We start from the raw sequence: 20,448 nt of genomic DNA on the forward strand, positions 1-20,448 counted from the left end.
TACTTCTTTTAAATATTTCTGCCAAGCGGACAAATATCATAAATTAATTTTAACAGTCTTACTTTTATATATTACATATCTACTTAAACTTACCTAAAGAATACATTTTTACTTTCTGTCCTTGCACAGTCACTTCACTTTCAATTTCACTTCACTTTTCTTTTTTAAGTTGTTATAAAATCAGATCCCTCTATAATGAACTAATCTTAACTTTTATTCTAATCATAGATTATTTTTATTCCTCATGTAATGCAGTTAATATTCCCATTTATCTAAAATTTTCAAGAGTGCATTATTTACAATAGAATAATAGAAACTATGTTGGACAAGGCAGGATGAGCAAAATTCCTTACACTGACCTGGATATCTTAAGAAAATGAGGGAAGGAAGAATAGTATTTAAAATGTTGAATTTTGAGGTAAAATGAAAGTGTTGGACAATAGAAAAGGTGGTTAAATATCCAACTTAACTTTAAGAAGAATATTCTAAGTAGAAATGCAGAGGTAGTAGAAAAGAAAAGAAAGTGCAGTAAAAAACAAAGATGATAGTGTATGATCCAGTGCCTGACCCAGGGTATTTGATAACAAAATAAGAAGGAACAAAAGAAGTCCTTTGAGGCATTTCTTTATGGTGTAAAGATTATACCATAATCTTTATTGTTGGAATAGTTTAGTACTTTACTGTGGTTTTGTTCAATCTAACAATATCAATCATTTCCACAATTTGGATTCTGTCCTTTAAATACAACTGGAATCAGTAGTTAATTACTAAACCTCTGAAACCAGTTTTCTTTAACTTATCTCTCTCTCTTTTTCTGTTTAACCTCCAGAACCACCGTAAGGTATTACTTCAGAGAATGATATGTATGAATATAAATGAAGTATAGTCTTGTACACAGCCTCAGGTCGATCATTCCTGATATGTGTGGTTAATTGAAACCCATAATCAAATCCATATTAAAATCAAAGCCTTTACTAGGATTTCAACCTTAAAACTCTTGACTTCGAAATCAGCTAATTTATGATAAGTTCACAACTAGACCAGTTCAGTAGGTTGTTCTTTAACTTGTCTAATTAAGTTTATTGTAACTAAATACAGTATGGATCATTTTGTTACTGAAGACTTTTGAAACATTTAGGAATAAATATGCATAAAACTTATCTGAATCTACTACTTTCATTATTTGTAGTGTATATATATCAAGAACTGACAGTGTTCTCTTCCTTTTAGAGAAGCTAAATTGGGACTTGCATAAAAAATATGTTTCAAATAATTTAACTTACATATTGTTCATTAAGAATTCGAAGAAGTATGAGAATGAGCAAAGGCTAGTAATGGGCATATTATTTCAAGAATCTGAGTATCACTTGATTTAAATAATGCATTAATCTTTGGTGTTTTTAAATTCTCAGAATATTGAGCTTCCAGAAAAAAAAATTTGAGATTATTAGTATCTTTACTAGACGCTAAGAACATTTGACTGGTTTGATGCAGCTCTCCAAGATTCCCTATCTAGTGCTAGTCGTTTCATTTCAAAATTAAATTAAATATATATTGTAATTAAATCCTATAAATTTTTTTGTTTTTAAATAAACTGGAAACGCAGGATTGCTTGCTAAGAATACATGCTTTCTTGCTTAAGCTTTTTTTTCTTTTTTAACATCATAACATCTGTTAAAATGTGTTTCAAATGTGACACAATAATCAGATCATAAAGGAAAATGAATAATCATTTTCATAATTTTATTTTATTGTTATTGTCTCATTTTGTTATTTATTGCTAAAAACACTGATCTCAGTACACACCAAAGAAGCCTTTCTAACGATCTAGAAAAGTTAAAATTTAGTAGAATAACTACACCATATCAGTGGTGATTAGTACTAACAATACTCTGATAAGCCTCTTCACAGATATATAGATCATGCTCATGGTGATAACTTCATAGTAATTAATCCCATTTGGCCTTGGTAATGATACCTTAGTATCATTACTTACCTTGATACCTTAAAAGTGTCATATCTTACAGTATTAACCTTGATATCTTAGTATCCATTCCTACATGATATTAATGTTTACATTCTGTAAGATGTCCTTAACAAATTAAAGCCCTTTAACAATAAAAGATAATTGCGGTGCTCTAAATATTCGTAAGTAAATAATAGTCTTGTAGCATTAAAATTCAAAATAGCTGTATTTAATTTTTACAATAAAATTGAAGTGCACAAAATACAAAAAAAAATTAAAAAGTTAATGGTATTGAAAGCAAATAAGCAAACCTTTCTAGCAGATACACCTTCAAGAGCCTGATGAAGAAATTCTTTTTCTTCATCAGAAATGAATGGATGAGAATCTGGTTCATTGTAGCACAAAAGAAACCATATTATATACCACACAACACCCACTGTACCAAAAATTATGAAAACTGATGGCCAACCTAAGAATTTAAGAATTAGACCACTTATAGAATTGCATAACACATTACCAATCTGTGTACCTGGAAAAACAAAAAACATTTCTGTAATTTTTTTAATGAATAATACATTAATTAAATATGAGAAAAAACTTGTTAGTTACGTAACAACTTTTATTAATGCTAGACAGCTGTTCTGAAATATTTCAGGACACATTTTCAAATAGAGGTAAAGTGCAAATTTATACAAATATCTTTATTATAATTTTCCATGAGATATTGCATTAATTAATTTTTAGCAACCAATTCAGGAATAATCAACTGGAAATTGGGCAAGCTCAACTACCACTATAGCATTTGGGATGAAAATTACTATAATCAAATTTCAACTTTCTATGAATCAGAGCTAGGTTTCTTCTTCTTTCAAGTAAGAACAGAGGAGAGCTAATTTCTGTGCCTACATTGTACAACAATTTTTCTCATTAAATTTTTTACATGAAAATATTATAGTTATCAAAGATACTGGACAGAAATATAAATCATTCTGTAAAATATCACTTTTGCAGCTGAACACATCTGCATTGGTTTCTACAATTTAGTCACCCTTAGTTTTGTAATGATAAAACATTTCTAAATTTTCCCAACACCTGCATACTATTATTACATTCTAATGATACAGATGGACATTTAGAGAAAGGATACTTCTTATATAATACTCTTTCAAGGAATACCAACATCAGATTAAATAATAAACTAATTACATAATAAAGTGATAACTTTTAACATTATTTCCCTCCAGAAATTTATGCTTTATTTTTTCCTCAAAATATTACTATTTTAAATTCGAGGTCTGTTCAAAGAATAACCGAACTTTTTTAATTACGCGCCAACGGAGATTGTTTAGTGAAGTGCGGTTGGCAGCAATCTGTTTCGCATAACCTCCTCTGCAATCAAATGTTCTTAGATTGTTGATATCTCGTTTAGTTTTCGGGTTGTTATTTGAGTACAACGTGTTTAAGTATTAGTAAAGATTTTTGTAATGTACGTTTACCGGCAGCTACGATACAACGTAAAATTTTGCGTGGAAACTGGGGATAACTTTCACAGAAACTTTTCAAGTTTTGAAACAAACTTACGCAATCTGGGTCGTACGCAATGCTGCGAATGGTTTTCACGATTTAAAAGTGGTCGTCAGTCAATTGAAGATGACTTTTTAGCAAGAAGGTCTTCGACTTCAACTGATGAGACAAACGTTCAGAAAATCAACCATCTGGTTCGTGGAAATCGCCGATTGACTGACAGAGAACTTGCAGAAAGGGTTGGCATCTCGATACAAAAGTTTAAACAAAAAATCGCTAACACTTAAAAACAGGTTGCACTCAAGTAACAATTACATTAAAACGGGATATCAATAATCCAAGAACATGTGGTTACAGAGGAGGTTATGCGGAATACAATGCTGTCAGCCGCACGTCACTAAACATCTTCGTTGGCGCGTAATTATAAAAGTTCGGTTATTTTTTAACAAACCTCGTATAAACTCTGGAATCAATAAGTGAAAAAATATATTTAATGTAAGATTAATTTAAACAGTAACGTAAGTTTAATTATAATTAACAAATCAGTCAACTAATTAATACTAAACCAAAAAAAAGTTAATAAAATTTATTAGTGGTGGTTAGTGCTATCTGATCAATATTTATAGAAAAAACGCGAGTGAATAAAATATTCTAAGAACAAAAACTGCTTACCATTGAAGGTTACTAGAATGATAAGTGTAAATGTGTAGAATGATATAATAGTGTAAAATTTGTAGTAGTATTAACAACTTCAAAAATACTTATTCAGCAGCAATATTCAATTTATTAACATAACGTTAAAACAAACTGTAAAGTCCCTTTGAGTTGGTTTTGATGAATCTATGACAAGCCATTAAAAAAGGTATAATTTAATATGAAAAATAAAAGTAACTTATAAAAAGATAACACTGGATTGGTAATCAATTAAAATCAAGTATCTATTAAGTAAACAATTCGCAACTACTTTAAATCGCTGTGGTCATTAACAACAACTAAAAAGTACCAACAACTGTACAGTTTACTGCAAATTTACTAACATTCTTAAAATTTGATGATATTTAGGAACTGGTTCACTGACTACTTTTGCCACTGGTTTTTCACCTTGCCTCTACCCTTCAAGTTCCAGATTGCTATTCCTTGAGATATTCCAGACCACCACCGTTTTAGTAAAATGGATCGAGTTTACCATTTTATCCAGGACAAAAAAAAATTTATGCGTTCAGGTTTTTAAACCAGTGTTGTACTATTTTTTTAATTTTTTTATAGGTAACAAGAATACACTTCTCCTGAACATGTTTAAAAATTTACCTGCAAATACCAGTGCTCCCATTCTGGCTCTCTCATTCAATGGAATCCAACGAGCTAGTAACACATTCACTGCAGGAAACATTACACCCTAAAAAAAGAAAAAACTGTAAAAAATTAAATTATTTTAATTATATCATATTTAAATATTTTACAATAACATTTAATGACATTTTATATGCACTTCTCCATAGATAAATATAATGTACCCAATTAATTGTTTAGTTAAAGTGCTTTAAGTGTCCCAAAAAAATATAAGCTGGTTGCTTGACAAATTCCAAAAAATTTGAAACTTACCCACTTGTTTCGTACATGTTTCAGAAGCTTAAAACAATTTTTTTTTTATTTAAGCAGTTTACCTGTGGTGACCATTTTTGTTACTGTGCGCGCACTTATTTTTGTGATTGTAAGGGTTTAAGGAAAAAATCATAACTAAAAAAGGATGAAACAAAAAGCAATTTATTCATATTTTCTCTAGCTAAAAGACTGTTTGAGTGGTTTGTTTACCTATCTCTCTTCTTTCTACGAGAAAATTACAACATGAAAAACTATGAAATTTCACTTTTGGTAATTTTTTTCAAGTCAGGGATGGTATACACAGTTTGAATTATTTTTTTATATGTATATATATGTTAGTAATTTTACCATAAATAATATTTATGGTATACTTACCCCTAAAGTTTTATGAATTTTTGAAAAATCTTTTTAAAAAATTCAAATTTGGTTTCAAATAACTCTGATGGGGTTGGTGATTATCTCAAATTTGCACTCTACTTACTGTGTTTTTGTGACTATGGAAAAAAAAAGTTTCTTGTATATTGTACTAATAAAAAAATTATAACCTCTCTCTCAAAAATCATGAAAAATCTGTCAAAAACCATTTTGACTCACTAAATAACTGCTCCAAGGTAGTTTCTTGACTGCATTGCACTTTACATTTTTCATATATTTGTTATATTTAGCCTCTATGTAGTTGAAGTTGATCTTTCAGTGTTTATAAAATAGTTTTTTTTTTAATTATTAATGATAGGTTTTAATTTAATGATAACTTAACCAATACTGGTAACCTAATTCAATTTTAATTCAAAAATGCTTGTAAAACTTACCCAAACTGAGATTTCAATGAATAGCCTACATCTTTTTTTCAAGAATTTGTTTTTTTTATATTGGTTTATTTTTGTAAACACTATCAAAGAAAAAATAAATTGTAGCAAAATTTTAATTATTCTTCAATTAATTATTATTTCTTTAATTCTTTTTCAGATACATTAATTATTTTAAATTTTAAAGCTGATATCTTTTGATCTATGCTTAATTTTTTTAAATTTTGATGGAATACACCCAAAATGTTACAAGAAGTATTCAATTATTAAGTATTGCGATGTGGGGCAATGTATTGGGTCTTGGTCTTCGCATTCATATAATTCTTTGTTCTGCTAAGAAAAAATACTTTTTCAAAAGTTAACTGTTTCAAAAATTTACTAAAAGTGACTTTCCAGGAACTAAATTTAAATTTGGAAAATGTGCTCTCTTTAAGAGCTTAATCTAATGTTATCAAGTTTTTGTTAACTGTTTTTTTATGAGTTCTCAAAGGGTCCATACAGGTGACTGAATTTTGACAAAACCTTTTTTTCATGGTATTTACAAACACTAGTAACATCTGAATTAACACGTAAAAAAATAAGTTGTTGGTTTTCATCACTAAATTCACAAATTTTAATGAGTTCTTTTGGCACTGTTACCACCATACACTGTTTTACGACACTCTTCATTCACATAAATTCCTATGGAACACTGTTCTTCCATTGTTTTATATGAAATTACTTGAAAATAATATAAAAATTTAACTGATTTTAAAATTTCCAAATATAATATTATTAAGTAAAACTTATTTAATAAACACAGGATGAAATTTGGGACGCTCTGTAAAGATATGAACAGGTCACTGACTAATGTCAGACTGACCAGTCTGTAACTTCAAAGCTAAATGATGCAAACAAGCATAAATGAGCATGTTGCAACATGAATTTTCCTGACGAATGGAAATGACTTCACGCCTGTTATAACATGAACACAGCAGTTGAATTGTTCAAACAAGTCTATTTCAACTATAGTAATAAGTATAAAAATATTCAAATGCCAATAAGACAAGAAAGCCCCTTGGAACACTTATTAAGTGAGTCAAAATGATATTGCTTTTAACAGGTTTTTCATAACTTTTAAGAGATATAACTTTTTTATTAGTACAATACACAAGAAACATTTTAATTTGCTATAAATATCTACAAAAACACTGCATGTTGTGCGAATTCGAGATTTTTTTCACCGGCCCCATCAGAGTTATTTGAAGCCAAAATTTGAATTTTAAAAAAGAAATTAGTTTTTAAAAATTAAAAAAATCTAGGGGTAAGTATATCACTATTAATATTATTTATGGTAAAATTACTAACGTCTACCTACATATAAAAAAATAATTCAAACTGTGTATGCCATCCTTGCCTCTTGAAAAAAATTACCAAAAGTGAAATTTAAGTTTTTCATGTACGACTAACTTTATTGGTAATCTTCTCATAAAAAGAGGAGAGATAGGTAAATAAACTACTGGACCAGTATTTTACCTAGAGAAAATATGAATAAATTGCTTTTTGTTTCATCCTTCCAGGACCAATAGTTTTTTAGTTATGATTTTTTTCCTTAAACCCTTACAACCACAAAAATAGGTGAGCATACCATTACAAAAATGGCTGCTGCATCATTTAGGTTTGAAGTTACAGACTCGTCAGTCTGATATTTGTTTTTTCGAAAAAGCCCTCCCCCCACCACCATGGTCCGATTTTAACGAACTCGACCGAGATTTTCTGACGAGTTATTTTTAGGAAACAATTTGAAAGTGATTGGTGCAAAATTACGGCAGTTATCGTGTCCACAATAAAGTGCTACCTATTGTAATGAGTACCATGATTCGACTTCCGGAAAATTTCGACATATCTTCTCGTTTCACATCCCCCCAGACCCCAAAACACAGTCAGCTCAAAAGTATATACTTTCGAATCATGTGGACCAATTACAATAGGTAGCTGACTTATGGAATCTATCTTAAACACGTTAGAGTATCCAAAGATATAATGAAATAAAGTATTTTGTAATTTGGAGGGGGGTTTCATAAAAATAAAAACAAAATTGTTTTAAATTTTAATGATCTTTTACTGATTTTGAATAAAAGTCCATTTAAAACAAAACCATAACCTCGTTTATATTAAATATCGGACCTTTAATTATTAAATATCTTGTCATTGATTTCAAGTATTTAAATGTAAACTGATGCGTTGATATTAAAATGAAAGCTCCCTAGCCTATTCGTATTGTCTTATAATATAATCATTAAATATAAACTTGTTTTACATATTACAATTTATTATAAGCGTGTCATTTCATGTGTATTACTCATATTTTTTTATAAGACATTTTTAATATTATCACGTTCTATTAAATGAAATCTATTTAATTTTTAAATAGATAATTTAATTTTTAAATAGCAAATGTAATAATATCTTTTATTAATTTAGTACGGAACACTCATTTATAATTCTATTTTGTAATATATCGACATTAGAATATAAACAACAAATATATATATATGCAACTTTTTACTTCAGGGTTATTATCTTTTTTCTGCTAAGCCTCCGGAACCACCGTAAGGTATTACGTCAGAGGATGATATGTATGAATGTAAATGATGTGTAGTCTTGTATAGTCTTTGGTCGTCCTGAGATGTGTGATTAATTGAAACCCAACCATCAAAAAACATCTGTATCCACGATCTAGCAATCCAATTCGTATAAAAGTAATTGGCTTTATAGGATTTGAACCTTCAGAAATATCGACTTCGAAATCAGCTGATCTGCGATGACGAGTTCACCACTAGACCAACCCAGTGGGGATTTACCAATTAAGCCTGCTACTCTTCAAGATCTGCGAAATCGAATTGTTACAGCAGTGAATTCAATAATCAGGAACCAGTTACGAGTAAATATTATTTGGGACCAATTAAAATATTTAACTGTTATGTATAAATCTCGATTTTTACATCCTTGTACGAAGTAAAGGAAGTATTGTGATCGCGAAATATTTCGGTTTTCAGATTTCAACGGAAATTTCCTATTGACCCTCCCTGAATCAGTTTTGACTATTTTCGGTGTGACATCTGTACGTACGTATGTGCGTATGTATCTTGCGTAACTCAAAAGATTCGGCGTATAATAATTTTGGAGTTTTTCTTAACTGCAGTAAGCCCTAGTTGAGAGCATTTCAGTGATGTAAGTGGTACGTATTTTCATTGGTTCCAGAGTTATAGCCAAATTAATATTTTAATTATTGAAATATTTTGCTCTTCAAAGGAAAGGGTATATCGGTTCGAATCCGACATTTCCTGTTTCTTTTTTTTTTTAATGAAAAGTACATAAAACTTTAGTTCACTGATCAGAAGTGAATATAATTATTAATAAATTAATGTAATTAAATTAAAAAAAATTTGAAAAAAGATTTCACCGGTGCTAAGGACGGGATAAAAAAATTTGCATCTTAAAGTTAAGAAAAACTTCAAATTTACTGAATGCGACAATAGTTGCATGCGAACAAATGATTCACATATTTAGCATACGACAAGCTGGTTATATCAAAAATTGTTTCAGACGAAAGTTTTAGGAAATGTTTAGAGAACCAACGATCACTTTAAACCGATTCGCTACTGTGCCTATTAAGGTAGGTATGATTATTTTGTCTTCAAAACCCCATTTTTTCCACTCCCTGAGCCAATGGTTGGTGATATCAAAAAAACTTTACTGAAATAAGTTTTAGGCCCTTATCCAAAAACAGTAAGAACTTTTAACAAATTTAATATTTTACTTAACAGGAAAATTATAGCGATATTTTGTTTTTTCTATTTTTTTTTTTTTTTTTTTTTGGTTTTGGTGTTTCCGTGCCGTAATAATTGATGATATCAAAAGTTTCTTCAGACAAAAGTTTTAGATAATGTTTGGAGCACTAACTACCACTTTAAACTGATTCAATAATGTGTCTATTAAGGGAGATAAAAAAATAAATGCATATAAAAAAATTTATATGCATCAGTTTTAAGGCCTATCCAAAGAATGTTAGAACTTTAAACCGAATTCTATATTTTAATTTATAAAAAAGTTATAGCAATATTTTGTTTTTTTCGAAAAAGCAACCCTATTTCCACCCCCATAGTCCGATTTTGGCCGTTAACGAATTCTACCGATATTTTGAGTCAAGTTTTTTTCAGGGAACAATTTGAAAGTGATTGAAGCAAAATTACGGCAGTTATCGTATCCACAAAAACTGAACGTCGGGGATGTGAAACGCGAAGATATGTCGAAATTTTCCGAAAGTCGAATCATGGTACCCGTTACAGTAGGCAGCTTTCTTATGAAATATATATAAAAGATGCCCTACTGTAATTATTGGAAACCAAATTAAGAAGTAATATTGGTGGGTTTTAATATAATTTGTGCTGTGAACAGGAAGATAAAACAGATCCCAGAATTGTAACACAAAATTCGGTTTTGACAAACAAGTTTTTTTTAGGTTTGTAGTAAAATAGCTTTGTTAAGTGACTAATAAATACAGAAGATTTAGTATCAAAACTTTAACAGAATTTTATTCTGAGAAAAATAATATAAATACGGCTAATAAAGTAAATAAAACTTTTAAAAATCGGTTTTTTATTGTAGCAAAATAGACGAAAATTAGTCATAAAATCTTATTATTCTGTACCTAATAAAACCATTATTCTTAATATAGCAAAAGAAAAAAATAACATACATGAAATGATAAATGGTAAAAGAATAATAAACCTCAGCTACAGTAATTTTTCAAAATTTCCTCCTTCATTATTTACACAACATTCTCCCCGACGTAAAATATTTCCGGTGGCTTTCTGTATCATCTCAGGATCGTTTTGTATAAATTCAATAGCATTTCTTATTTTAATGATTAACTCTTCTTCAGTATTAATGTTTTGTTGGTATACTATAGTTTTCATATACGGTAGCCCCAAATGAAGTAGGTCTGGTGGCGATTAGTCAGGTGATCGTGGTGGCCAATCGAATGGACCACCACGTCCAATCCAGTTTAAGAAATTATCATTCAAGTGATTTCTAGCTGCTAAAGAAAAACGTGGCGTTGGACCATCGTGCAGGAAAATCTAGTTTGTAACGGTAAATTCTTCAAAATAATTTGCCGACTTACTTCTACCGTAAGGTTCTCAATGAAAAAAACCGGTTCCAGAATTTTTGTCATAAATAATGCCACACCAAAAATTAATGTGAAATCAATTTTGGAAACTAAATTCTCCACTGTATCAGGTGGATAGTCTTCGCTCCATAAATGATTATTTTTAAAACTGAAGACTACGTTTTTCGTAAAAATGACTTCATCAGTAAATAAAATCGAATATTCCTTATCAGCGTTGCCTAGAAGCCAGTGACAGAAATTTAACCATTAGGGGTAATCTGTTGGCCGCAAATTTTGAACTTTCTGCAGACGGAGAGAATAAAAGATTTTCTTTCGGTAGGATGCGTCACAATTTTTTTTGACAAACCGGTCATGAAATTCGCCTTGTAATAGTGCCTGAGCTACTCTGAATATGCTGAAACATACGATGTTCATCATTAACAATGATGATTTACTTTGTATTAAACAGAAAACGAACTAGTTAAAAATGATCCTTCCGTTTGTAAAAATGGTGATACACCAAAGAATGTTTAAAAAGTATGTTTTTTAGGTACAGAAAGAATAGTACCATTTTCTGTCTATTATTCATCTGTTTTGTTTCAATAAAATACAGGTTTTTAAAAGTTATTATTTACTTTTTATTGGCTGTATTTATATATAAAATTTTTCAGAATTAAATTCTCTTAAGTTATTTTTTTACTAAATCTTCCGCATTTATTAGTCATTTAACAAAGTTAGTAAAGCACAAACCTAAAAAATGTAAAAACTGTATTGTTGTACGTACACCAGAAACATTGATGTCGTTAGAACCTGTAATAGTAAGGAGTTCTTGCCATTCGGTGCAAAAAACTGCCCATTGGAGCTCGGACGTCGAACGTGTAAAGAATACTCATTCAAATTATTCTACAACTGAAACCTAACGATTGTGTATGGGATCTGCAATTTTTTGAATAACTATTTGTCTAAAATCAGTGAGAATGCTAACTTTATTGAAAATCTTTGGAGCACATTTTCACTTAAGTGTATACATGCGTAAGCAGAATATCACAAATAAACACAAATAAACCCTGCTCTTCACCAGCAGCATCTGTTACACAGTGCTAAACTTACTATATGGTGTGCAGCTTTATCTAGTGGGTGATAGACCCTTACTTCTTGAAGATGAAACTGACTCTGCTGTCACTGTGACGTCTCAACGTTATGTGGTCATGCTAGAGACATTTTTTGCTCCAAGGCTCCAATCTCTTCCAAATCTTCAGAAAACCTGGTTTCAACAGGATGGAATCACTTCACACATTTGTTTGAGGATTGCATAATTTTACGGACTGCTAACATCACTTGGCTGCACCAGGCTCCAGACCTTTCAGTCAGCAACTTCTTATGGAGACATCTGAAGATTACTGTGTATCACAGTAGACCGAGAAACCTTGCCCAGCTCAAAACACAAATTAAAGAGAAAATCACAAACATCTCTGAGAACACATTGCACCGCACAAATTTTCAGAATTGACTTACTGAATGTGTACACAAAAATGGACAACACTTAAGTAAAGCAATTTTAAAAAAGTAATGTACATTGAAATTTCCACTCTTGTAAACATATTTTCAACATCAAATAGTTAGTAACTTTACTTCATTTTTCTAATTATTTTAAATTTTCCCATTTCTCTGCACCACCTGTACTTAAATACACATACGTTACATAATAAAAGTGTGAAGTGTATGGTTACTACTTCCAAAACACAAAGGTGAGATAAAATTACTATTATAGAATGATTTGGATATCACAGTCTTATGTTTTCTAATCTTAAAACTTTACATAAAACCAACCTGTATAAATGTGTATTGATAATAGTAAAACTACCTTCTTTTACTGTATTAAATAAGTTAGAACTAAAATAGTCCTGTTAACCCATTCAATACATTATTCTTAATGTACTTGTTTATTTATTAATTTATAGTATTCTATACTTATGTTATTTTTCCAAAATATTTATTCTCTGTTATTAATGTTAGCTTCCATGCAGGCATATATATTAATAAATTTTCACTATTGTCATTTCTTTTTAAATTTTAACTCACCGATGCTAGTCCTCCAAGAAAGCGTACAGCAATGAGAACATTATAATGAATATTTGCAGATGCTGGACAACAAAGTGTGGATATAGCAGTAATTAGTGCACCAAAACCCAAAACTTGCTTACCACCTAACCAGTCAGCCAAAAGTCCACCAGGTATTTGAGTAAAGATGTAACCATAATAAAATGAAGCTAATATGTGTCCCTGCACCTCCTCACTCCAATCAAATGCACCCTATGCATAAACATTAATAAATAAATAAACATATCTTTAATAATGAATTAATATTTACAAGTAAATGTAATGCTACTTATTTAGAAATGAAATTTTTCAGGATTTATATGTCATATTTAAATAGAAAAAATTCAAATTTTATTACTTCTTCCCAAGAAATCAGTGTTTATTATTGAAATTATATCATTTTGTCCTTTATTATAAACTCTATAATATTTCTATATGTCATCTTGCAACACCAGTATTTAGTTTTACAACTATTTTAAGACTGCTAAAGCAAATCTCTTAATGATTTATTGGTCACAGAAATTTTTGAGCAATATTGCATTATAATTTCAGTTTTGATAACTATCCAGTTATATGATGTTTATATCTGATATTTATGTTGATATGATATTTTGACATCAAATATTTAGGTTAATTTTGAAGAAAAAAAAGATAACACAAAATAGTCAGAGGACTTAATTTTCTCTACACTACATAAATACCGAACACATATGTTTTACTTAAGTACCAAAAAGATTGATATGTTACATTATATTAGCAGATTGAATTATTCACAACAGAAAGTGTTTATTGCTTTATATTATTTGTTTCAGTCTTCAATCATTGTTGTGTTCAGTGCACTTTAGATATAAGATTAATCGACTACAGTTGCTATATCTGACGGTCTGTTTGATGTAATGAGGCAAAGTATCATTGTAGGGTTATATAACTCTGGGAATTCAAGTGTTTGTCATGCTTTTGTGCAATAGTATATTCAACTACGTAAAGAAAATAATGGAAAACCTTTAACTTTACTTAATTTTATCCAATAAGGCAACTAAATTATTTGATGCTGTTCAGGCCGTTAAAGTTGCTCATGCTTTTGCACATATTTTTGGTGAAAAAGTGTTAAGAGCCTTACCAGGATCAAATCTCAATCCAAATGATATACAACCAGATCTTCAATCCTATATCTTATAGCATTAATCACAGAATTTTAATAAAATACCTGTTTAGAAAAACTCGTTATTTCTATAATCAATAAAAGGGCATTTATAGCTTTATGGCTTAGTTTTCAATTGTAATGTCTGAATTCATTAAAGTATATCCTGAGCAAGAAATTCCAAAAATAGCCTACTTTTATGAAAAGGATAAAATGCAAACTTAGTTATTCAATGAGTTTATCTTCATTAATGTTAAGAAATTGGATATTAATAAAATTATTATGTTTTTTTTTTAATTTGTCAGCTACTTTGTTTCATGAAAATCAGTTAAATGGTTTTTGGGAAAGAAACTATGAGCCCAATGTGCGATTAATAAAAAAATACTTTTCAGCATCTTTTTTCATTTCATTTTTATTGATGTAACTAGATAATGATATAGCTGCCCAAATTATTTTGTTGCTATGATCATTAGCCCAAATGGAAATTTGTAGAATGTAAAAAATACCATACCTAACTGGGATTCGAATCCAGGACCAATTGCAGACATCTGATACCTTATTAATTGATTTTGGTAAAAATTATTCTTTTTTTTTTCAATTTGACATTATCTATGTCTATTTTCTATTAATTTTTCTATTTTTGGGATCATACAATGACTAAGAAAGATATTGGTTATTTAAAAAAAAATTATTAGTTTTAAATACACCTAAATTTTTTATATGAATTCAAAGGAGGCTGTATTCAAATGAATTAAACAATGCTGTAATCCATTTTTTTTTTACTGCACTTCTTTAAAAAATTAATTCATAACATCCTGAAGATAGAATGGCAAAGAATATTTTACATATCACTAACACAAAAAAAACTTTTTAAGAATTCAAAATACAAAAGAAAATGTTAAAGAAACTTCAAATAGTACTCTTAAAGAACATCCCAATCCTCATAACAATCATACAGAGTAGTGCACCAAATGATCCAACATTTGGTTTTGTTAAAAAATATTTATTTGAATGGCAATACATAAATAATGTTCTGCTTATCACATGTACAATATATCCACCATCAATTTTAGTAACTTCATCAGCATGAACTCTTAAGTTGTTTACTTGACGACACATATCCTCAGTTACTCGTTGCACGCCTCGAGAGCACCACTTGCAGTTCAATCACTGTGTGAGGATGTTAAGGAAAATTTTTTCCTTTAGAAATTCCCAAAGAAAATAACTACAGGAATTTAAATCAGGGCTGTTTGGGGACCAGTTCTGTTCACACACAAAAAGATTAGGAAATCGGTTTGAAATTACATTTGCGTTAAAAGTTTCATGCAGAAAATCTAAAACAACTTCAGCTGTGTGTGGTCTGGCTCCATCCTGCATGAACCACTCGTTTTCTAATCGAAACCCTTTTGCAATAAGCTGAGGAACAAAATTACGTAGCATGTTTAGATAACGTTCGTTGTTCACTATCTGTTCAAAAAGGAATGGCCGGCCCTGTTACCCCAAGACTTGAGATAGCGGCCCATACCGTAATTCTTGGGACGTGATGCATCTTTTTATGAAGCACGTGTTGATTTTCGGAAGCCCGAAAACTCACATTTTGTTTCTTAACGACCCCGTCTAGGTGAAAATGTGCCTTAGCTGAAAACCAAACATTGTTCAACAATATGTCTCCGTTCACAGCCCGTTCAGCGAATGCCATTCTTTGATGTTTTTTGTCAACCGTTAATTTAGGTAACACTGTTATTTTGTACGGATACAAACGCAAATCAGTTTTTAAAATTCGCTGCACAGATCGCCTAGAAATCCTAAGTTGTGCTGCTGTTTGTTTTTTTGTTGATTTGCCCGGACTCCTCAGCAACGCTGCTCTGACAGCTTCGATATTCTGTGAAGAACGAACATCGGCAGGCCGTTCGCGCTTACTCTCAAATACTGAACCATCACAATTAAATTTTTCGTAAAGTCTACGTATTGTTTTAAACGAGGGCGACCACAGAGTTTGAAAATGTGCACAACACAAATGTGTCTTAGTGTAAGCACTACACTTTCCGTTTCATTAAAATATAAGCAGTCTTTACGCGCTGTTCAACGGTCAGTCTTCCTTTGTCAGGCATCTTGGAAAGATACACAAAAAGAGTAGTCGGAAAGAGAAGAAACTAAAATTCATGAACTGACCTCGTAGGGGAAGACACCCACCATGTGACAGTTGCGGTTGCCATGCCACCCTGTACCCCCAGAGCATAACGCTGTTGCCGCTCTGACACAATCATGTCTACCGGTTTCACGCCCGCAGTCACCATGATCGCCTCATGTGAAATCGTACGGTAGCCACCCGCTACCGTACGTTAAATTATAAGGCGTTGAACCCTCAACAATAAATCCACCCACACAAGCGCCGCATTTAGTATAATTGCCTCCCAGACGCCCTTATATAAGATACTCATGATCTTAAAATTAACACCCCAATCAGGATTGACCTCACGCTGAATACCAAAGAAGCCATTACAGGCCTTCAACGCAATGTATGCTTCTTGAATTGCATTTTCTCATCGAGAAACACACCGAGGTACTTTTGAGCCTAAACGTATTTTTTGCTCGGCCTGCCATCAAAACATGAATCTGCGCCTCAGTATCAAATGGTCTTTGAGGACCATCATAATGGTCTTCTCCGAGCAAAAGGTCATCCTATGTTGATGATTCCTACAGCTAAAGTATCCTGTAAGCCTGAGTGGCTTGGAACTCAACCTCCCTCGGCAAGCATCCTTCGACCAGCAGGAGCCCATCATCAACATATGCCACAATGCAACACCCGCTGGGCAACCGCAGCTGCAGAAGACAAACTATACCACCCACAAAAAAAAGCACCCATCATGCTACCCTGGGAACACCCCTTGGTAAGTGTCTTATCTACCTCATGGCTCTCTTTTTTTCTGTTTACCCTCTATCTACTTCATAGCTCTCTTTTTTTCTGTTTACCCTCTGGAACCACCGTAAGGTATTACTTCAGAGGATGAATGAGGATGATATGTATGAATGTAAATGAAATCTAATCTTGTAGTCTCAGGTTGGCCATTCCTGTGATGTGTGGTTAATTGAAACCCAACCACCAATAAACACAGATACCCAAAATCTGTATTCAAACACTCCAAAAATAACAATTGTTAAACGCCCCTGAAATATCTAGGAAAATTCCCAGGATGTGTTCCATCTCACTGGTCCTCACTACACTCATCACATGGAGTATGGTACATCCTCAGTATCTTTTCCAGGACATAACCCGTACTAGTTCTCCATCAATAAGCCACACAAAATTAATCTCTCATTTATGTGAACGGACAGAACCATCTCAAAGACCTTATCAATAACCAGTAGTAACATCATGGGCCTATATGATGAACTAATAGTGTAGGATCCTTGTCGCCACTTTTAAACAAAAATTTAGCAATCCTCTTCTTCCAACATACCGGGAAGCATCTAACAAACAACAGTTTATTGAAAATATGTGTGATAATTCTCATGCCACCCCTACCAAGCAAACAAGGAGCTTTGTATTCATGAACTGACCCATAGGGGAAAACACCCACCCACTGTGGTAGTTGAAGTCGCCATACCACCCTCTCCGTACCTAACCATTATGAGCTTTACAGGAGGTCATATTCAAAACCTCAGAAAAAGGCATCTCAGCCTTGTTCTTTTTTCTTTCTTTTTCCTGTTTAGCCTCCGGTAACTACCATTTAGATAATTCTTCAGAGGATGAATGAGGATGATATGTATGAGTGTAAATGAAGTGTTTTGTCTTGTACATTCTCAGTTCGACCATTCCTGAGATGAGTGGTTAATTGAAACCCAACCACCAAAGAACAGCGGTACCCACTATCTAATATTCAAATCCATGTAAAAATAACTGGCTTTACTAGGACTTGAACACTGTAACTCTCGATTTCCAAATCAGCTAATTTGGGAAGACGCATTAACCACTAGACAAACCCGGTGGGTTATCTCAGCCTTGTTCTAGCCTCAGTCTGGATGCCACCAATGTGAATGCCACATGTGATGAACTGCTGTCGCTTCTGCCTATATACAACACATTAACCTAATGAAATGTTGATTGTTTCATGCATCAACCTGTATAGTATTAAGAGAATGTGAAAAAACCTTCACTGAATGAACTGAGCTCCATTCGACAGTTTAGTAAGAGCTCATAATCTTATAAAATCAAGTTATAATTCTTTAAGGCAGGTGCACAATACAGATAACAGCAGAAGGTGGGTAAATACAGTATTTAAAGGATAGCCAGGACTACTCAAATAATAATATCAATATTTACCCATATACCCCAACTATGGGGAGAGGTACCCAGCTATTACCACCCCTCCCCACCTATTCAAAAGGAATATACTAACTGGAAGGATTTTTTTTATTGTAATTTTTATACCTGTATTTTGTCTCTATGTTATGTATCCCGTGTTATAAATGGCTTTTGTACAAATGTATGTAAATACTATGCAATGACTACTGTTTATTCTTGTTAAATAAGAGATCAGAAGAATATGACATCAAAAAATACAAATTTTCAGGAGATCAATTTGAAAGTTTCTGGCACGATAACTTTTTATCATGTAATTTAAAAATCTTTCCAATCTCTTTCTTTTCCAGTCCATATGATTTTTTGTTTTATCTTATTTTGTAATATCAACGTCACATGGCTTTCTTTCTTTCTTTTTCCTGCTTAGCCTCCGGTAATTACCTTTCAGATAATACTTCAGAGGATGATTGAGGATGATATGTATAAGCATAAATGAAGTGTAGTCTTGTACAGTCTCAGTTCGACCATTCCTAAGATGTGTGATTAATTGAAACCCAACCCAACCACCAAAGAACACCAGTATCCACGATCTAGTATTCAAATTCGTGTAAAAATAACTGTACTAAGACTTGAACACTGGAACTCTCCACTTCCAAATCAACTGATTTGAGAACACGCATTCACCACTAAACCAACCTGGTGGGCTCACATGGCTTTCTAAAATGTCTTATCTGCACTCTAGATTGGTTTTACAGATTTTAATTCAATTGTTAAATTAAAAAATCAACTTTAATTAAATTAGTAATAGTAAAAAGTACAGTTTATTACAGCTATGAAAATCATTATGATTAAAACTAAAATTTCACGTTTGGAAGTGAATTAATTTTTTATACAGATAAATTCAAATCATATAAAAATTAAATTAATTTTGGAAATATTACAATTATGAACAATGATGAACAAAATAATGAACATAAGAATAAATTTTAATTTTTTTATAAAAAATATTCCAAATTTATATTAAAATTTTGATAAATTCTAAAAATTTTCTTCTAGATTTAATCGGACATTAGGTGGTATGGAAAGGTAGTTGCTAATATAATTTGTGCTTAGGCACACAAAATTTCTTCAATGTTGAACATCATTATACTTAACTTCTGATGTTATTTACTTCTGATTGGCACACAAATGTGGTGATAAATCTAGCATTAGAAATATAGCTTGTCTGCACATAGTTATGTTTATTAAACTATTTTAATTATCTTATAAAAAAACAGATCCATTACATGCTTCTATTTGGCCGAAAACATAATTTTTATTAAAGTATTTTCAGCTCCAGTATTAGTCTTGAAGCATTCATGAATTTCTTTTTACTCATCAGTTTGAAATATTCTTCCCCCTTGTATGAGAATTCTTTTTTGCATTCAAGTATGCAAATTCTGATGGTTTATTTCAGGCATCTGCAACTGTACAATAGCAATCTTCAGGTGTCGTGATTTTTTATTTATGTGACAATTTGCTTATCGCATTCCAAATAATAGTGTTCTCTTGCTGCAAAGTTAAAATAACCTCTTAAAATGAGTTTTAAATAATTATATTGGAGATACCTAATGATTATAAAAAATAAAAATTTTTCTGAGTCACAAAACATGAACATTTTATACAAAGTAGCATTCAAAACAATTAGGAATGAAATTGTCAAGCATAATTATAACCTCATATAAATCTTTTTTTTTATTAACTATTTGTTCATAGGTGTAAACTCGATTTAATTATTTGATAATATCTAAAATGAAAATTATCTCTTGTAATACAAAGTAATGCACTTCATATCTTTCAACACACGTCAATAAT

General features: G+C 31.2%; 1 protein-coding gene across 1 annotated transcript in view; it reads right to left on the reverse strand.

Annotated features, from left to right (window-relative positions):
• Positions 1-20,448, reverse strand: part of LOC142330691 (putative inorganic phosphate cotransporter) — a 33,454-nt gene that overhangs the window by 9,222 nt on the left and 3,784 nt on the right. The window contains exons 2-4 of the mRNA XM_075376138.1: positions 13,133-13,363; positions 4,799-4,886; positions 2,278-2,495 (exon numbers count right to left, since the gene is read on the reverse strand). Of these exons, the coding sequence (XP_075232253.1) occupies positions 2,278-2,495; positions 4,799-4,886; positions 13,133-13,363 (537 nt within the window). The remainder of the gene's footprint in view (positions 1-2,277; positions 2,496-4,798; positions 4,887-13,132; positions 13,364-20,448) is intronic.

The sequence above is a fragment of the Lycorma delicatula genome, chromosome 9, assembly GCF_047948215.1.
Source record: "Lycorma delicatula isolate Av1 chromosome 9, ASM4794821v1, whole genome shotgun sequence".
NCBI lineage: Eukaryota > Metazoa > Arthropoda > Insecta > Hemiptera > Fulgoridae > Lycorma > Lycorma delicatula.